This window comes from Balaenoptera musculus, chromosome 12 (assembly GCF_009873245.2).
Source record: "Balaenoptera musculus isolate JJ_BM4_2016_0621 chromosome 12, mBalMus1.pri.v3, whole genome shotgun sequence".
Classification (NCBI taxonomy): Eukaryota; Metazoa; Chordata; class Mammalia; order Artiodactyla; family Balaenopteridae; genus Balaenoptera; species Balaenoptera musculus.
Window position 1 is genome coordinate 51532449 of NC_045796.1, and position 18819 is coordinate 51551267.

An 18819-nucleotide genomic window follows, 5' to 3' on the forward strand; every position below is an offset into this window, starting at 1 on the left:
GCACTGAGGTCTCCGTCCAGCTGGAGTAACGGGAGGTGGCGGGGGGGGGGGGGGCGTTAGCAACACGGTTACCTCCAGCCAAAAACCCTATTTGAACACAAGCGATTAAACTGCTGGCCCTACGAACATGACGACACACATCTCTTCTTTCACTTTCTTCAAACAGGAATTCCAAACCTGCCACCGCAGCCCCAGCCCTGCCTGGGGAGGTGTCAGCTACTAATGACTTCACACCAGGGGCAGGGACACTCCCTCTGTCTCAGTCTCCAGCACAGGCCTTTACAGCCTGTTACCCGACAAAGGATACCTTTTCTAAACAACAGGGACTCTGAAACAAGCCCAGGGAGCTCCTGTACAAAGGACAAGGAGTCCAAGGCTGGAGCATTAGAATGGTTTTTTAAATTGGGTGATGTGTGCTTTTAAAAAGACAATGACTTTTTACTGCCTCTGTTTCCTGGGTGCTGACGCAGACCGCAGGGATGATGGGAGTGGTGAAGGGGGCAACTGCCAACAGGGTGGATGGAAGCACAGAAACAGAGACATGCTTCAGCTGGTGGGGAAACATCTGTCTCTCCTGTCACCTTCACATACATGGCAACAGCTCAGCAAGCAGCAGGATTTTCAAATGGGAGCCACCAAGAGTTAAATGTGTGCAGCATTCAGGCTCAGAAGCAAGAACATCTGATAAACAACAGCTCTGCAACCCTCACTCCAGCTCTGCCATCCTGTTTACAAGAAGTGACCCTGTTCCTATCCGAGTCTGACCTCACCCTGCACCGTGGCTCCTGAGCCCATTGCCTCTCACCTTGGCAAGGACTCGGCTCCCATAAGTACCAATCCTTTCCGATGTAACTGGTCTGACTGGGGCCCTGGTGGTGCAACGTCTGAAAAGTTCCTCGGGTGAGTCTAAACGTGCAGCTACTATTAAGAAACAGAAATCAGATGATGTCTCTCCCTTGCTTAAACCCTGCCCTGGCTTTTCACTGCAGGAAGAATAAAGTCCTGGCCATGTCCCCCCTGGCCCGGCCCTGAATGGGCCCTGTGTCCTCAGCTCCCTCCCCCTTCCAGCCACATGGGCCTTGGGGTCTACCAGCCGAGTCTGTGCCCATCTCCGGCCTCAGCTTCAGCCTGGGCACTGTGTTTACAGATTTCCACCCGGCTGCCTTCTCCTCATTATTCACATTTCAACTCAGAGGCCACCTCCTCAAGGACACCTTCCAGAGGTGACACGATTCCTCCTGCCACAGTCACTCCCCAGCCCAGCATCTAGCTCACCTTCTTCTTAGCACTCAGAACCCAACTGTCTTACTTCTTGGCTTTCCAGTTTATTGCCTGTCTCCCCTCACAAGCTCTTTGCGGGCAGGACTCTGCTGGCCTAGACTGGTACCTGGCAGTTAGTAGGGGCTCAATAAATATCTGATTGACTGTTAGAAAAGAAACAAATTGGGACATCAAGGTAAAGCAGATTGCCTAATTACACACTCCGTACGCCACTGAGGTGTGGCACGCACACCCTGCGCTGCCTCTGTCTTTTCCTTTCTCCTTGATTCTACCTCTTCAGCTGTGTCAGGGATCACTAGGGACCAGACAGGAAAATGAGAGCAGTGGGCTGGGGAGACATGGGGACTGCAGATCACATCCCGGGCTAACGGGGCTGGGGACTACTCAGCTCAATTGCTCCCCATGGGGGCTGCACAGAAAGCGGGCCCAGCGCTGCCAGATCTTCCAATTTTTCACAAAAAGTCATACATCTAGATTCTTCCATGAGATCTTCTACATTTAAATGTTGGTGACTAATTAAAAGAAAAGGCTTGTATGTCAAACAAGTAGGATCCTAAGGTGGTGGCTTGTAACTTTTGGGATCATCTTCAGATTATCTCCTCTCTGTGAGTGTAAACCTATCCCTCCTCTTCATCAATCCTGTTGACTGAAGGAGGGCCAATTCTATCAGCCCCTGTTAAAGTGGATTTCTAACTTTTGGGGCTACATATAGTAATGATAAATTTGTAATATAAATATGATGTATAGTAAACTTGTAACATGATCCTGAACACACATGTACGTGACTGAAGTAAAGTCCTTGAAGCCATACTAACATTTATTGTCTGCAGTGTGCCCTGATATTTTCCATTCTATTTTATTCTACTTCATTGTTTTAAATGCTGGTGTGATCCACTAAATGGATTGTCATCCCACTAATGGGACATTTCCTACAGTTTGAAAAACTCTTAGTGTGCCCTGGACAGGGGGTGATTCCAATTATTGGGGGCATTCCTTAGGATTTGAGGTTTTTAGCTTCTCTGTCTCCAGGTTTAGATACATGCCAGCACTTCTGTGGCCACAGGATAAGCCCCATTCAACTTGTGCTTACATTTTCACATGGGATCAGAAAGGTATTTTCAAAGACCTAAGCTTAGTGTACGTTACATGAATCTTAAATATGCCTAATGAAATTAACAACTTTTTGAACTCTAATTTAGAAATGATTTCCAATATATCAATAGGTGAACGCATTCATTAAAGAACACTTATCCTAATATTCTTTTTCTACCAAGTAACTTTTTTTTAAAAAACCTTATATTTAGGTATTCTTTATAAACACTCATAAAATGTTTCTTAACCAGCTTTTGCACAATATTAACTAAGTTAACATAAAAAATCATGTGCAGTTTGAAAAGAATCATATAAAAATAACTCTTGTGTGCAAACTCAAGAAACATGCTTGCCCCCAGGTTTTAAAGGATGTTATGTGGCCTTACGCTGAGCAGGAGGAAGGGTCCTGTCTGGCAGAAGAGCCCCCTGCGAGGCCGCCCTGAGTAAGCGCGCCCGGGCACTGCTTATCCTTCTAATCTTCGCGGGGTCCACTGGGGGTTTTGGAAAGGAAGGGCAGGGATCCTCTTCTGTGGCAGGAGATGCTGGAGCTTTTGGTTTCTGGAAAGAGATTTTTTTAAATGATTGGCACGAGTTTGTCTTGAGTAAGACTCACCACCCGGAGCTGGCCCTGACACTTCCAGAGGAGCACAGGGCTTCCTGCCTGGTTTCTCCCCAGCTCCCTGGTTCTCCGTCTCACTGGCCCACCTTACTTAACGTGTAGGTACATAACACTTTTTCATTTTTTTGTCAATTATATTGTATGAAATACTCTACTGTCCTGCTTAGTGTATTTGAAAACAAAGGTTTACCCATGCCAGCAAACAGATCTCTAGAAGAGACTATAAAATACGGTATAGTACATTCAACATACTTTGTAAATTTCTGTGTTCGATTCAGCTCAGAAAACATTTATTGGGCGCCCATATGTGCCAAGAACTGTGTGGAATTTGAATACTACCCTTATATATTTTGGACTCAACAGAAGTATCTTTTTAATGATACAAAAAAATTTTAATAATGTAGATTAAAAAGTCACAAAACATAAGAGCAATAAGTAGTCTTGGACTTATGATATGAAAATGTTTTATTTGCTACATCTCAAAAATTCTATGCTGATACCCTTAGAAAAGGGACATTACTAGCAAAATTCCAATTCCTTAAAGACTTAAAACCACCTGCACCAAGCACTGTGCCACCCAGAGCACCCTCCGGCCTAACCTCCAGATGGCAGTGGCCTCTGACCCAACCTGGGGCCGCAGCCTCACAGGGGCCTAAACTCCCACTTTTAGTGTTGCCTGGTGGTCCAAGGCAGCAAGATTATCTGTCTATGAAAGCACGATCTTATGGCAGCAAGTGCCTCTAGCTCTCTAGCCAAAACTAATTGAGTTAAAGTTCCTCAAGTCACTTACATACTGTTGAAATGAGTGACTCTCAATCCAATAGGTTAATTAACAAATTTTTAAAAAATCCAGTGTGAAATTCAAGTCAGATAATTTAGAAAAACGGGTGAGGTCATCTATCATATACGACACAGAATTTCACTCATTTTCTCATATACATTAACAGAACACAGACATCTATATTAGTGTTCTCCTCTCAAGAAGCTGCTTATTTCAATAATGGTAACATTTTTCAAAATATTTTTTATATCCTCTTGTTCATTTACATCTGTAAACAGTTCATAAACCAGACCCCAAAAAAATCAGTGTTATGACTATAGAGATACATTCTTTTAAATACAGTTAGAAAAAGCATAAATAAAATAATCAGCATAATAGACAGGAAGAGTAAATGACTCTGAGATCAAACCCACTTACTAGTTATGTGAACTTGGGTGGGCCATTTACTTCTTTGAACTTGCCCAGCTATCAAATGGAGACAGCAGTTCCCTTCTTGCAGGGACACTGATGCATATACAAGTCTTCTTATGGAGATTCAAGATATGCTAGCTCCCTCCCTAGCATATCTCGGTAAGCTGCTCACCCTTTACGTTTTTACCAGATTTGGTTCCACGTTACTTTTAAGTCTCAAAAGCTAAGGCCCTAGATCCTGAGGCAACCTTGCTGGAAAAAAGATCCCGAATTCAGAGGGGTTTATTCTGAAGGAGACAACACTCATCTATCTGTATAAATTATGTTATATTTGTTTAATAAAGAGTCGCTTTACTTTTTAGTCTCCTTAATTTGCTGCAAAATATTCATAAGAATGTGACTTAGGCCATGAAACTAATAGTAACAAAAAAATCTAAGAGTATGATATAGGCAAATAAGTGCTTTACATTTAATTATGAAAGATGAAATACATAAGTACAACCTTCTCAATACTGAATGTGGATTCAAGGTTTTCTTATTTCAAAATGTGTGTACTCTGCAGGTACCTTGCATCTGAAACAAAGATTGAGAAGTCTGCCAAATAATAATAATGCAGACAAAGTAAATGGCTGCTTTTACAGATGCCTTAACTATTAGAAATGTTTTGGGTACTAAATAAACGATCTTAGAAAATGTGGTTTTGCAACGCTAATTTTTACCCAGAAGGGAATAACTGAATTATCTCTGGATGGCAAGATAAATCCCCTTAACTTCTCCTTGATAAAAGGCATTATTTTCCTAGTGCAAAATTAGTCATTGTTTGCATAATAAAAAATTAGTTCCATTTTACTACTGACCTTTACTAAATTATGTATCCCATTTAAACATATACCTCATTGGACTACTTAAAATATAAAGTGATGCGGGCTTCCCTGGTGGCGCAGTGGTTGAGAATCTGCCTGCTAATGCAGGGGACACGGGTTCGAGCCCTGGTCTGGGAAGATCCCACATGCCACGGAGCAGCTGGGCCCGTGAGCCACAACTACTGAGCCTGCGCGTCTGGAGCCTGTGCCCCGCGACGGGAGGGGCCGCGATAGTGAGAGGCCCGCGCACCGCGATGAAGAGTGGCCCCCACTTGCCGCAACTAGAGAAAGCCCTCGCATGAACCGAAGACCCAACACAGCCAAAAATAAAATAAAATAAATAAATAAATAAAGTAGCTATAAAAAAGAAAAGTGTTTTAAAAAAAAAAAAATATAAAGTGATGCGTGTGAAGCATTTTTAATTCTCCAAGGAAAATGAAACAAGCCATCAATTTCTGTCACGCCAGGTTCTACAAAATGTTCTTTCACTTTGTGGAGCAAAATGGCTTTTTTGAAGCACCAGAGTAAAAATGTTTTCTTGTAAAATTCACTTCATTTTATAATTCAGAGAAGGTTGCAAGTGGGTTTAAATCTTCACTTGAGAACCTTACCTCCCTCAAGCTTTGTGTCATAATACTAGCCAGTGACTGGGGTATAACCAAGGTACTGGAAAAGTCAGATTTCAAGATCTGTCCTGTTTGAGAAAACTGCTAGAGTCCCTTGAAGACTGAAAGACTATTTTCATAGAACAACCCAATCAAAGAAGACAAACCCCCTAGAATATTTAAGGGGTCTGGCTGGCCTTGACTCTCATCCCAGCACAGTGGGCCCTGACCAATTTCTGACCTGGCTCCTCCAATCACCAGCTGGGAAGGTAGGGTCCCACTCTACATGAAGACTGGAAAAGAGGGTCCAAGACCTTCCATCTCAGAAAGTTGCTATGATTTAATCTGTAAGGCAACAGAACACACACACACACACACACACACACACACACACACCTCTTGGAAGTTCCAAAGCAAATACGTATTAAAAATTCCCCCAAGCACATAACCTTTGGATGTGGCAATTGTAGGTGCATTTCTATTACTATGATTTTCTCCACAGGTCCTCTGGGCTCCTCTGTCACTCCCAGCATGTGATTCACTGCTGTAATGTCACCCTTCCGTTTCAGAAACAGTGAAAGAAAACACACTGCTTTGACATTCACATTCTGCTCTTTCTTACCCTGGACCTCCCCTAGTCCAAAGGTATATATGGGCTTCCAAGTCCCTTTCTTTTTAAAATATATTCAGTTTTGTTTTACTTGTCAAATACTTGGAACACAGTTCCTATAAAATACAAAAATGGGCTGAAACTCATCTATGCTGTGAGAAGTCAGGACGGTGGTCACCCTGGGAAGGTGGTTTCTGGGGTGCTGGTAACGACCTGTTTTTTTCTTCTTCAATGCTGGTTACCGAGTCTGTTGAGTTTGCGTAAATTTATCAAGCTGTACTCTTATGATCTGTGTCTTTTCAGTATGTCAATAAAAAGTTTAATTAATAAAAACACTTGGGGGCTTCCCTGGCAGTCCAGTGGTTAAGACTCCGCGCTTCCACTGCAGGGGGCGTGGGTTCCATCCCTGGTCGGGGAACTAAGATCCCGCATGCTGCATGGTGCGGCCAAAAAAAAAAAAAAATACTCGGAGCTTAAATAACTAGGCTTTGTAAGTTTCAGAAACATAAGGAGAACTCTGTTTTGACAATGATAATGATGAAAGACAAAATTTCCTATTTCCTCAATCTCTTTTCCTACTTTATACAGCCCTGTAAATCGGAACAGCAGCTAACTAACCCGAGTGGCAGAATGGAAATGGAAATAACTATCACTACACAACAGCCCCACGTCTCAGAGCCGTCATGGGAAGGGGGAGAGCTGCTGAGAAAGAGAAAGCTGTGCACGGCACACCTACATAGAAGATGGATATAAATGCTCATGGCAGACTGCAAACTGCAGTGCTTTCCCCTGATTTATAAGATTACAGGTGCTAACGGGAACCCTGGTGAGCCGGGACCAGGAGTGTCAGTTCTCCTGTCATTCTCAGAAGCCCAGGGCGCTTCTGAGTGTAGGCAGCCCACCCCTGCTGGAGGCTGTGGGAGGAGCACAGGCCGGATACGGGGAGGGGGTGGGGACGGAGGATCGGGGGTCGGGGGTGGGGGGGGGGAGGGGACAGAGGGAGCGGTCAGCCTACAAGTGCAAAGAGTTGAGAGGATTTGTTAAATGTAGGAGCTGGAATGGGTCCCTCTTCCCTGCCTGACTGCTGGGTGAGGAACTATTAAAAGGCAAACCAGCCTGAGAAAGTGTCCCAGATCCAAAAAGTGCTGAAATTCAATTGCTTAGGTCGTCACAAGTTCTTTCAGCAACTGCATCCTTAAGGGACTTAAGTATGTACCACTCCTCCCCCACCCTCTAGGGGTCATTACCCCTCTCCCTCTCCGTGGGCTCCCATTGCCCCTGATCTCCTCTCTTTGTCAATTTAGTGGTCACCAGACTCAAAGGGTTCTTTAAAAGGTCTAGTGGAAAGGAGGAGAAAAGGTGGAAGGGGAGGTAGTTATGAGGCCACTTTCAGGTTTTATTGACTGGGAGCTCCAAACTTTAATTATGGTTTAAAACGAAATATACCTGAGACCCTTAAATAATCCACTCTAACAAAAAAACTCAAACTAACGGAGTTATTCTTAGCCTGATTTGCACATAGCACCCAACCATTCTGCAGTAAAGAAATTTAACTGCAGTGATCCTAAACAGAGGCAAATGCCAACATTATCTTTGCCTAACACCTAGTCCTGCAGTCCAAGAACTATACTTTGACAGGGACCATGTGAACTCTAGAAATTGAGATTTTTAGGAAAGAGTGAGTGCCCCCAAATTACAGCAATATTAAAAACAAAGCATAGGAGTCAAATGACAGAACTGTAGAATGGAGAGCCACTCTTCCACAAGGCAGACCCACTGGGCTGCTAAACCGGGGGCCCTCTCCCTGTTGCTGGCTCAAAACCCAAGTGGTTTCCAAGGCTGTAGGTGCAAGAAGCCATATGTCAACGATGGCTGACAAAGTACAATACTTATTGCACACTGGTTCATGCTTCCTACTTTGGAATCTTATTTTTGTCACCTGCAATATAAGAACAAGTATAATCTTCCTCACAGAGGCATTTTGATGAGTACTTTGGGAATATATGATGCATTTTGAAACAACTGGGGTCATTTGGGCATGAACTATACATTAAATGATACTACTGAGTAATGTTAATTCTCTGAGCTGTGATGATAGCATTGTGGTGTAGGAGACTGTCCCTGTTCATATGAGATGCATGCTTAAATTCTTGTGGAAAAAGCCTTATAAGGTCTACAACTTACTTTAAAATAGTTCATCAGAAACAAACATACGCACACACAAACATACACACACATAAACAGTAATAAAAATTGAGAAGCAGCTTGACTGATGCCCCAGTTCCATGAAAGTGTAAGGAATTGGTATCACCGGGTACTTGCGGTAGCAGGGGCATAAAGGGGGTGGGGGTGCCTAAGGAAAATTGGTTGAAAGTCTGCGTAACTCCTTCCCTCCCAGCTCTACGCAGTCAGGCTACTGAACCCAGGATTAGATGTGGAGTTTGTTCTTTGGAGAGGATGAAACAGAGGGTCTCTGAACCAGGCTAACCAGGCACAGTCAAGAGTCAGGGTACTTAACGTAAACATAGATATTAACTGAATATTTACATACTGAATGCTAGGCATTCCTACCTTCTTCCTCCTGGCTCCTAGAAGTTAGTGTATGTATGGTCAGGCCACTCAAGATGACTGATCTCTTGCTCTCTGTACATCCCCTGCATGAGCAGCATCTGCTTCACCTAAACCCTACTCACATGACTGACCTTCCTACGTATTTGCCCCGACCCAGCTGGTGATTGTTCTAGTCTTTAGATCAGAACATCTCCACCTGATAGCTTATCAAAGGGGAAGTGAAGGGCATGCACCTCTGCTGGTTTCCCTGGAAACTAATGAGCCAGAGAAATTGCCCCCTATAACTGATGTCTCTGTTGCCGACTCTGGGCTCTTTCTTCAGTCTTAAAGCTGGGCAAGCGCAGGCGTTGCAGGCCTGCAGGGTGCAGCCCAACAGTTAGCAACCAGCCTTTATCCTCCAAGAAATATTCTACAGAGAACTGAGCAGCCCACAAGGAAAGCCCTAAAGATATTGCTATTGAGGGTCTCACAAACAACACAGCCCAGCCAAATCCCCCTAAATGTAGGTTTGGGTAGGTATCACCTGTGGGTTGACCAACCCATTCCACATGCTTCCACTCTCAAATAAGAACAGCCAAACAAGCAGCATGAGCTATCAGAGGAGAGTCTCTGTTATGAAAAAAGAGAGACCAAGGCAAATATAAAACTGCAACAGAGACACAGAGGACAGACCATGTGAAGACACAGGAAGAAAATGGCCATCTATAAGCCAAGAAGAAAGATCTCAGAAAAAGTCAACCCTGCTGCCAGCTTGATCTTGAACTTCTAATCTTCATAACTGTGAGAAAATTAATTTTTCTTTTTGAAGCCCTCCCCCCAACACACACAAAAGCAACAGAGATTTTAAAAGAAGAAAACAATTAAAAAACCAACACTACCATTAATATACTGAGATAAGATGCTACAACCATGAAATAAGAACAGAATACTATATATTAAAAAAAAAAGATAATTTAGAGGGGGAAAAGCTTTAGGAAATTAAAAATATCATAGCAGAAATGAAAAGGACTCAATAAAAGGATTAGAAGATAAAGCCTCATCCAAAAAATGATGAGAACCAGAAAAGAGAAAATAAGAAAATTGAAGGGCCAGTCCAGGGCATCCTACATTCGAATAATAAATTCCAGAAAGGGCAAAAAGAACAGAAAAGAGGGGAAGACACACCAAAATAATTCAAGGACATTTCCCAGAGCTGAAGGGTACAAGATTTCACATTGAAAGTGCTCAGCATCAGGACATTTCAGAACACTGGGAACAAAAAGAAAAAATCCTACAAACTTCCAGAGAGAAAAACAGCAGTCAAGGTCTCAAATAATTCATTTCCCATACACCCTTTCTCAAGAAGCTACTGGAGGGAATACTCTGCTAAAACAAGAGTAAATCAAGAAAAAGGAGGACTTGGGATACAGGAAATACAAAAGCCAGCACAGGAAGGAGTAGCAAGCTGTGTGCAGATGCCCAGGGCAAGTGGTCCAGGGGGGAGTGTGAAAAGTTCTCCAAGGAGATGAATCAATATCTCATGTGTCTGAATATATGAAGGAAATTTAGGCCACTGGAGAAGAGTTTGGAGTTGAAACAATAATAATACAAAACTAAAAAAGCAAGGCAATTATTAACACCAGGGAAAACAAAGAGTGGTGCAGGAAAGGAGAAGTAATCATCATTAATCATCATTAGTTCAAGGCTCAGCTATAAACAGGATTTATATAATCACAGTCAGAGAAATGGGATCTAACCAAAATTATGATATATCTATATTGGGAGTAGCAGTGGGGACAGAAAGGGTGAATGAGTTGTGAAGAGGTGTGTGGGAAGACAGACAAGGGTTAAATCTTCATCTTCCCTAGCAGGAAGTCATTAGATAATTCCTCAAGCTGGTAAGTCAGAGAGCAGCAAGACACTGTGTTATTTAAAAATTTGGATGTAAATACCAAAAGAATGTGCCAAAAGAGTTTAAAGTGAGAGCCACTGGGGAGTGGAGAATGAAAAATAAGGGGATGGAAGACTGCTGGAGGGTTTTTTTGGTAACAAGTCTTTGATTATGCACATGCATCTATAATTTATTTGTATATGTAACTCTGAAAATAAAATACATATGCATAATTTAAAAGATACTGTGAAACATTCTGTTTGCCAGGTTACTATATATCTCTAAAATTCCTCTTTATTATGAAACTATAGGTTAATAATAAACGTGTTTCATTAGATACAAACCATTATATTTGAAAAAGTATAAAAGAATTTGCTTTCATATTAAATTATTAATACATTTAGGTCTATGTATCATTTTCTTAGCATGTATAAGTGCTGATTCCAAGTATTGGGGCCAATTCCACTTCATAGCACCTGTGGTAATATAAAGTACTCACAAGCTCTAGTGGACTGAGACGTGTGCCAAAGATGGGCCTGGAATCAGAGGACTCAAAACTGGATGCATGGATGCTAGCACAGGAGACGGAATAGAAGTGTTAGTTTGTAAAGAATCATTTTTTTTAAATTTCTAGTATATTTTAGTTAACTCTAGCCCCCAAACAAGTAAAAGCATTCAATGCATAAGCCTTGAGGAAGAAGTGATTTTTAAAAATCATAGTACTTTAAACATTTTATTAACAACTCTTTTCTTGCTTTTAGGAGGATTGTAAATATTGAATAATGAAAAGAAGGAATGTATATTGTGATTTTTTAAAGCTTTGTTCATATCACTTTATAAAGTTGGTATGACAATCATTATTAACCATTTCTAACCAAAGCAACTTCTTGGACCCAAGGTCTGGAGATACCTTTAGAAATCTTGAACAGATATAAGAGGTATAATTAGCAGAAGTCACACTTAGAAAAGCAACTATCCATAACTAGAATTAAGGGAAAATGTCATCTGGTTACATATACATACTTGAGTGTATAGGCAAGAGAAATTTTAAATACCTGAAGGAAGACGGGGGTCTATTTTCTGGTGTTCTTGAAGATGCACGTCCAAATAGTTTTCTTTGGTCTTCCCGTGGTGTAAATGGTCTTTGGGTCCTAAGAGTTCTTAAGGCATTTCGTGCTTCACTTATGATTTCTGCACTAGTCTTCTGCTCGGACACTGAAGGTCGGTAAAACGGATCTAGCTTTTCTAACTTTTTATCATTTGGAGACAACATCTTTCCTTATAAAGTGCAATGTTCTTCAGGTAGACACCACACCCTGCAAATATAGGGTAAAAAATATCAACTATTTTCATCCAGTCATTTAGAAAGGAGTGCTCAAACCCAACCATTAAACCATTCCTGTATATTAAAATTGAAAAAAAAATCACAACCTTTAATTAAAAATCTACCACGCAGTTACACTTAGAAGATCAGGAAGGGAAAAGAGCTTTCAAAAAAATAGGTTGACGTGCACAGCGATGCCTTTGGGAATACATGCGATTGAGGGAAATGACACGCAGGGAAGAGACCTAGAGTGAAAGCTAAACCTGGAGAGGAAGAGGATAAATCGTGAAAGAAGACACCCCAGGAAGGGAAAACCATCTCATAGTCTCCAATCTATAAAAAACACACTGGGTGGCGGGGCAGAGGGGTTCTGCTAAAATGTTTAACGAAGTTTCCCTTTTTTTCCCACTGCCCTCCACACAAAATGCTAGTATAAGATTAAAGTTAGTCAGATGGGGTCTCTATCCAAACTCTATCAGCTTTATATAAATGTAGCTTGTAAACTTAGAGAAAGGTTCAGCCTTACATTTGCCTATGATATATTTGAATGAGTTGATTCAAATCACCTTCAATTTGAGATAATGTCCTACATGAATAAATACCGAATATCGATATCAAATGATCCTTTCCCAGGCCACCGCCCTCGGTTAAAAAGTTAAAGTCACGCACAAGGGCCATGAGAATGCAGATCCTTCTTTATGCTCGTGTGTCCCATGGAGGCCTGGCTAACTTGGCAACACACCTCTGACAGCTCTACACTTTAAAATAGTCGAGATTTTAAAAACTTAATTCTAATCAGTACATTTAGTGTTCATTAAAAAAAAATGTTGTATCTCCAGGGAGACTGAGGTCTGTAAATTATTCATATATTTCAGTTGCCCAATTTTAGAATAACTTCTGCAAAAAAGAAAAAAGTTTTGTGACATATGCCCAAGGAAACTAAAAAGACACCATTTCTGTAAGTAGAGTCTACAGGTGATTCCTTAGACAACTAAAGAGGACTTGACTGTATTATGATTCTATACATTAAGGTGTTGCTTAACAACAGACAGCAAGAACATCTGTTTAGTTCTACCCTCCATAAGAGTTTTTGAGGAAAAAAATATGACAACTGCAAACAATATGTTGTTCCTTTCATATGGAAAGGCCAGGTGTTGAAGTAAAGCAGTAACAAATTACTAGATAAGCAATACTCTTCTAGGAATTTTTGATATAGGAGTTCCAATTTAAGCAAGGTCTCCGGAATTATGTACATTAGAACAATTAACAAAAACTGTGGCAGGCCTGGTACATTTACTTCTAATATATGATAGCCTCTTTACTAAAAATTATTCAATGCTAATTATTAAAAATACGTATAAAGTGTTTCATACACACTATATGTATTTATATATATAAATTTTTGATGCATAATAATACAAATTCAGAACCACAACATCCAACTTCAGTGTCCATGGCAAGTTTGTTTGCTGGTTTGTTTTTAAAAGGCCCACTGAAGTAAGAAAAGAAGACATTTCAGTACAATGAACAAGTTTCTTCCAGAGACCAAATGAAGTTTGTGACACCTTAGCCCCACATGGCACTAATAAGTTTAGGGTTGTCCAAAGGTGATCTGGCAAAACTAATTAAGATTAGAGAACGTGCTTTGGATGAGTAATAATGGACCATCATTCCTGACTAAGGTTGTCCTTGGCTGTATTTTAGTTTACATTGAAAACTATACCCTTTCATAGAGTAATGAAGGAGGCCAAATTCTAAGACCTCTGTAAATTATTTGGGCATACAGGAGTTTAGATTGATCAAATACTGATGGAAACGATGTACATAATGGGTTTAAAAATCTTTTTGTCTGTAAATTTTTACCACAAATTCTAACACAACTTTCTCTCTCCCTTTGCCTCTCTCTTCCCCGCAAATCCCACCTTAGCAGCTATATTGTGAGAAACTGTTTCAATAATGCAGTATCTGCTCAGTTAATCTATTATCATATCAATATTAATATATTAGTAACTAAATCAAACATGGAAATGTTCAATAATGCAAGTGAACTGAGTTAGAAGTGGGTTTTTTTTGGGGGGGGAGTATTTTCTTTATAATTATTAAATTACAAATTCTTATTAGAGATGGTTTTTGCCAATTTAAAAAATGATCAGAGTTTGAAAGCTTGTCTATTTATAGTAAAGTATGCCTGAACCATAACGCAATAGTATCACAGAAATTTTAACTTTACAAAAATTCTCCTGACAACTGGAACAAATCCATTCAGCTAGTACAGATGAACTGTTACCTCCCTTTGGATCTCTGGGAACACAGACAGGAATAAACACTGTCTTCACTCTCAGGCAAGGACCCACCACTAATGCTAGCTCAACGTTTACTTTAATACCAAGCAGTGTGCTAAGTACTCTCAAGTACATCATCTCAATTAACTCTATGAGGCGGATAAAGTCTTAAGCAATAACACGCACACACACAACCTAAGACATATGCCCAGGGCTGATATTGAAACTATTACCCACTGGATTGGGTGGTAGAAGGTGGGGACTCAGAGGTCCCGGGGCTGTGGCTATTTACACACCAATATAGAAACATGCTGGTGTTCTCACAAGCAGAGCAGCTTCCTTGGTGTGAACCAGCTGGGTATCAGTCCTGCTTGTACCCACATGCTTTTATACACGATAGCAACTGATGGGGGCAATACAAAAAATAGAGATAAACTACCATGTGATTATGAAAGAGAAAGGGATTTCTGATTGGGAGGTGTCAGGCAGACATCCTGGAGGAGGTGATGCTTGAGCTAGGTTCTGGAAAATGGTCTGAATTTGAACAAATGACAATGGCCGACATTGGGGCTGGAATAGAGGAGGAATTTCCAACCAAGTCAATGAGTGAGTCAAGGCAGAGTATCAAGGACATATGGGGTGTGCGCTGGAGAGGAAGGAGCTCTGGAAATGAAGACTGGAGTTGTAGCAGAGACAGAACTGAATGGCAGGTAAAGAAAGTAAATAAAAGCTGATAAGCAAATTAAAAGATGTTGAGACATGATGTGATGGCAGGAATGGGCAGGATGGAAAAAACTAGAAGGGACAAGATCAGGCAGTTTTTATATAACCACCCAGCTAACTCTTAGAGGTCCTCAAGAAAGCTTTCCTGGACATGCCTCTCCCACCCTCCCAGCCTCAACTAGGTGTCCCTCCGCCATACTCTGCACAGTCCCCCGTGGTCTCTATTAGTACACCCACCCCTCCCTGGGTTAGAATTGCCTGCGCACCTGGTGTTGCCCCACCAGACTCTGAGCCTTAGCTCTTCACGTGAAGCACAGCTTAAAGTCAGCATTTGTGTAATCGCTGGACTCCATTTTCAAATATAGACCCAAGCTAGAAAATATCCAGGTGAAGGCTGCATGGCTTCTGAATTGGAGGCATTTGCTACAGTGGATTAAGAAAGCACATGGGACTTTATTTCAAATGGCATCTGATTCTTGATGCCATGGGGTAATATGAGATCAAATTTAGCCCCTTTTTGCTTTCTTGCTTTCACTTCAAGTTGCCCAGCATGGAGTAAGACTTGACAAATGTTGTGATTAGTGGATGGTGCACTGAAAGCCCGAAGTATAGGAGTGAAGGTGAAATAGAGTTAAGAAGAGAGATGAGAACAAGTAAGGTGCACCAAGAACACAAGAACCAACAGGATTTGGCATCTGAGAGGGCAGGGAGGGGGCAGAGGTGACACTGGGTATGCAAACTTAGGGAGGTTGGGAGGGCAAGGTGACCTTTTAAAAGAAAACAGGAGGAGGGACTTCCCTGGTGGTCCAGTGGTTAAGACTCCGCACTTCCAATGCAGGGGGCCTGGGTTCGATCCCTGGTCAGGGAACTAGATCCTGCATGCCACAGGCCCTGGCACAGCCAAATAAATAAATATTTTTTTAAAAAATAAAAGAAAACAGGAGGGCATGTGGACTTTAAAGGGAAAGAAGCAGCTGAGTTCTGTCTCGCATCACTGTCTTGAGTTTATGATGTCCACAGGATCTCTAGAGGATGACCACCACCAGCGGTAGGAAATTTGAAACTGGCGACCTTTTCAAACAAAATATTTCTTATTGGTTAGGGGAAAAGTTGTGAGTTGTCATTTATAAGTTTATACCTAATTATAAAGATCTGTCTTTATCTCTGCTGCTAACAGTCATCTGAAACAGGCTTCTTGCTAAATGCAACACGGCACTATCAGGATGTTGGCAACAGGGGGAAGACTGGCCATCTCCATACTCTTTTTCCTGCAAATCAAACACTCAAGACCCTTACCGTGATTTTGAATGACTTTCGTGTTAATATGAGTATCCAAAGAAGCAGTGGTTAAATGCTTAGGTGCTGGAGTAAAGGTTCAAATAATCTGACAACTTGCAGCTACGTAACCTTGGGCAAGGCTTCTAACATCTCTAAGCCTCAGTTTCTTCAGCTGTAAAAAGTGTGTAGTAATAGTAATTGCTTCATAGGATTGTTTTGAGAATTAAATGACAAAATTAATGTAAAGTGCTTTAGCATGGTGCCTGGCCCTTAAAAAACATTAAATACTGTCCAAGCACTATGTGATAAAAGGATACAACAAAAAATTTTCTCATGAATGAAAAGCTGCATTTAAAAAAAAGAAATTGCAGAAGAAAGGAAATGACATTTGTTCAGTGTTTTCACACATTTTATAAGTTTTAAAATTTAAACCACGGTGTTTTGCTTTGTGAAAAAAGAATCTTAAGTATTTTATTGAATATCAGCTATGTCAAAACAACAATTGATCAGAATTTTATAGACTCACAAAATAGGATACAAATAAAGAGTGGTACTTGCTTTTCTACCAAGTAAAGTAATTCTAAATCAGGGTGAGATGGAAGATCTGCTGTGATACTCATAGGAATGGATTATAAAAGGCATTATATGTACGTACAATATATTTTAATGCATATTGTTACACTTATTTATTAAGACCCTATGTATTGCCTAGAGGAGCCCAGGTACAATTTGTGTGACCTTGGCTGGGTCACTGTATGCATAAACAAAGTCGCTTAGTCTATCACGCTCATTCAACAAATACTACTGAGTTTCTACTAAGCACCACGCGCTTGCCTAAATGCTCAATGTATAGAAATAAAGACAGCCGCGGCCCGACGCCGACAGCGTGCACAGGGCACTCTCATCACCTCTCTCCCCATACAGGGACAGAAGGCGGACGACAGCAGGAGGGGTGCCCGGTGAACCGGCGGGGGACGCCTCACCTCCCACGCAGAGAGCGGCTTCCCCACTCCCGGCAATACCCCCTCCTCCACCGGTCCAGGCCAGAGCAGAGCGCAACAGCATCTTCACTCTGCCCGCCAGCCAGCTAGGCTCGGCCGGGCCGGCCAGTGTCTCCATGGTAACCGTACACAAACTATTTACCCGGGACGCCCAGGCCGCCTCCCTGCAGAGCCAGGAAGCTGCTGGACAGGCGGAGTGGGCCAGGGAATGAGCTGGGAGCGGGCGCAGGGAAGGGGGCTTCCGGCCAGACCCAAAGCACCTGTAGGTAGCGGTGGAGACAGTGACAACTGCGGAGATTCAGCTCATCCTCCAGCTTTCCCCAGCCGGCGACGGCGGCAGCAACAGCCACCGAGAGCAGGCGGGGCCCACCAGGGTGGGGCCGGGCGAGGAGTGACTGAGAGGTCCCTCAGCCCCCGCTGGGCCACTGGACTTGCGCAGGTCTCCCCAACGCATGCGTAGAAACACTGAGGCGTGGGCGCCAGCAGGCGGGGAGTGGGAGGAGCGTGGGCGAGGGCCCGTGGCAGGGAGTACGAGCATCAGGTGCTGCGAGAAAGGGCGACCGGTAAGCTTGGAAGAGCGGGGGTGGGAAGGCGTCTGCTTTTAAATCAGCAATTTACGGAACCGCGTTTGTTGAGCCCCTATGAGATATCAGCGCCTCTATTAAATAGCAATAAGCAGGGCAGCAGCTTAGTGTTTAGGAGTAAGATTCAGGATTTACTGGTTCAAGTTGCGGTTCAGTATAATCTTGAACTAGTTGTTTAACCCTCTCAGTCTCTCCTCATCTGTAAAATGGAGGGAATAATAGTACCTAGCTAGGTCTTGGGGTGGTTGTGAAGATTGAATGAGAAAACATTTAAAGTGCTATGCATGTGGCAGTCAACGAATGTTAAACTGTTGCTATTATTAAGACCTTGCACTTGTGAAGCACTTTAGAGTTTACAGCGTATTTCACTGTATAGTATCTTTTTGAGGGTCCCTGGCACTCTGAGGTAGCCAGCCTGGCATCCCCATTCACAGGAAACAAAGTCGGGGCCCGAGGTCTAGTGAGTGACAGCGGTAGATTCAAGTCTAGGCCTCGCATCAGCAGTCATTTTTTGCTCCTACTGCATTATCACAGTTGACTGGCAGAAGAACCCCATTTATTAGTTTCTGGTTTAAATTCTGTTCTCTCCTGTTAGACCATTCAGCAACACTTTACAGTGTTAAATACAAGTGAGACCATAATCACTCTCCATTCAGGATTGCACCACATTTTATAAATATGGGGATTTTTTCAGCTGAAGTGTTGTTGTCAACATTGGAAAAATGCCACATCCCTCGGTGCTAAGTATCTTGTAAAGAATAATTAAATTGAAAATATTTTTGAGCACACACTATGTGTAAGGCATGGTGTCAGGTGGGAAATGATACTAACCTGAACTAAAGGAATCTAATTATTCTTCAAAGTACCCAACAGGATTTCACATATAACAAACAATAAATACTTACTAGTTGACTGGATAATTTT

The 18819-nt window shown here is 42.0% G+C and overlaps 1 protein-coding gene across 4 annotated transcripts in view; it reads right to left on the reverse strand.

Annotated features, from left to right (window-relative positions):
* ARMC2 (armadillo repeat containing 2) overlaps positions 1-18819 on the reverse strand; it is a 249466-nt gene that overhangs the window by 86701 nt on the left and 143946 nt on the right. The window contains exons 1-4 of one of the 4 annotated variants that reach the window (XM_036872251.1): positions 17572-17710; positions 11759-12019; positions 11203-11275; positions 2760-2931 (exon numbers count right to left, since the gene is read on the reverse strand). In XM_036872251.1, the coding sequence (XP_036728146.1) occupies positions 2760-2931; positions 11203-11275; positions 11759-11976 (463 nt within the window). In that variant the 5' untranslated portion in view covers positions 11977-12019; positions 17572-17710. Of the gene's footprint in view, positions 1-2759; positions 2932-11202; positions 11278-11758; positions 12020-17453; positions 17711-18819 lie in introns of those variants that run through there. The other 3 variants (XM_036872253.1, XM_036872252.1, XM_036872254.1) reach the window with 3 other exon arrangements.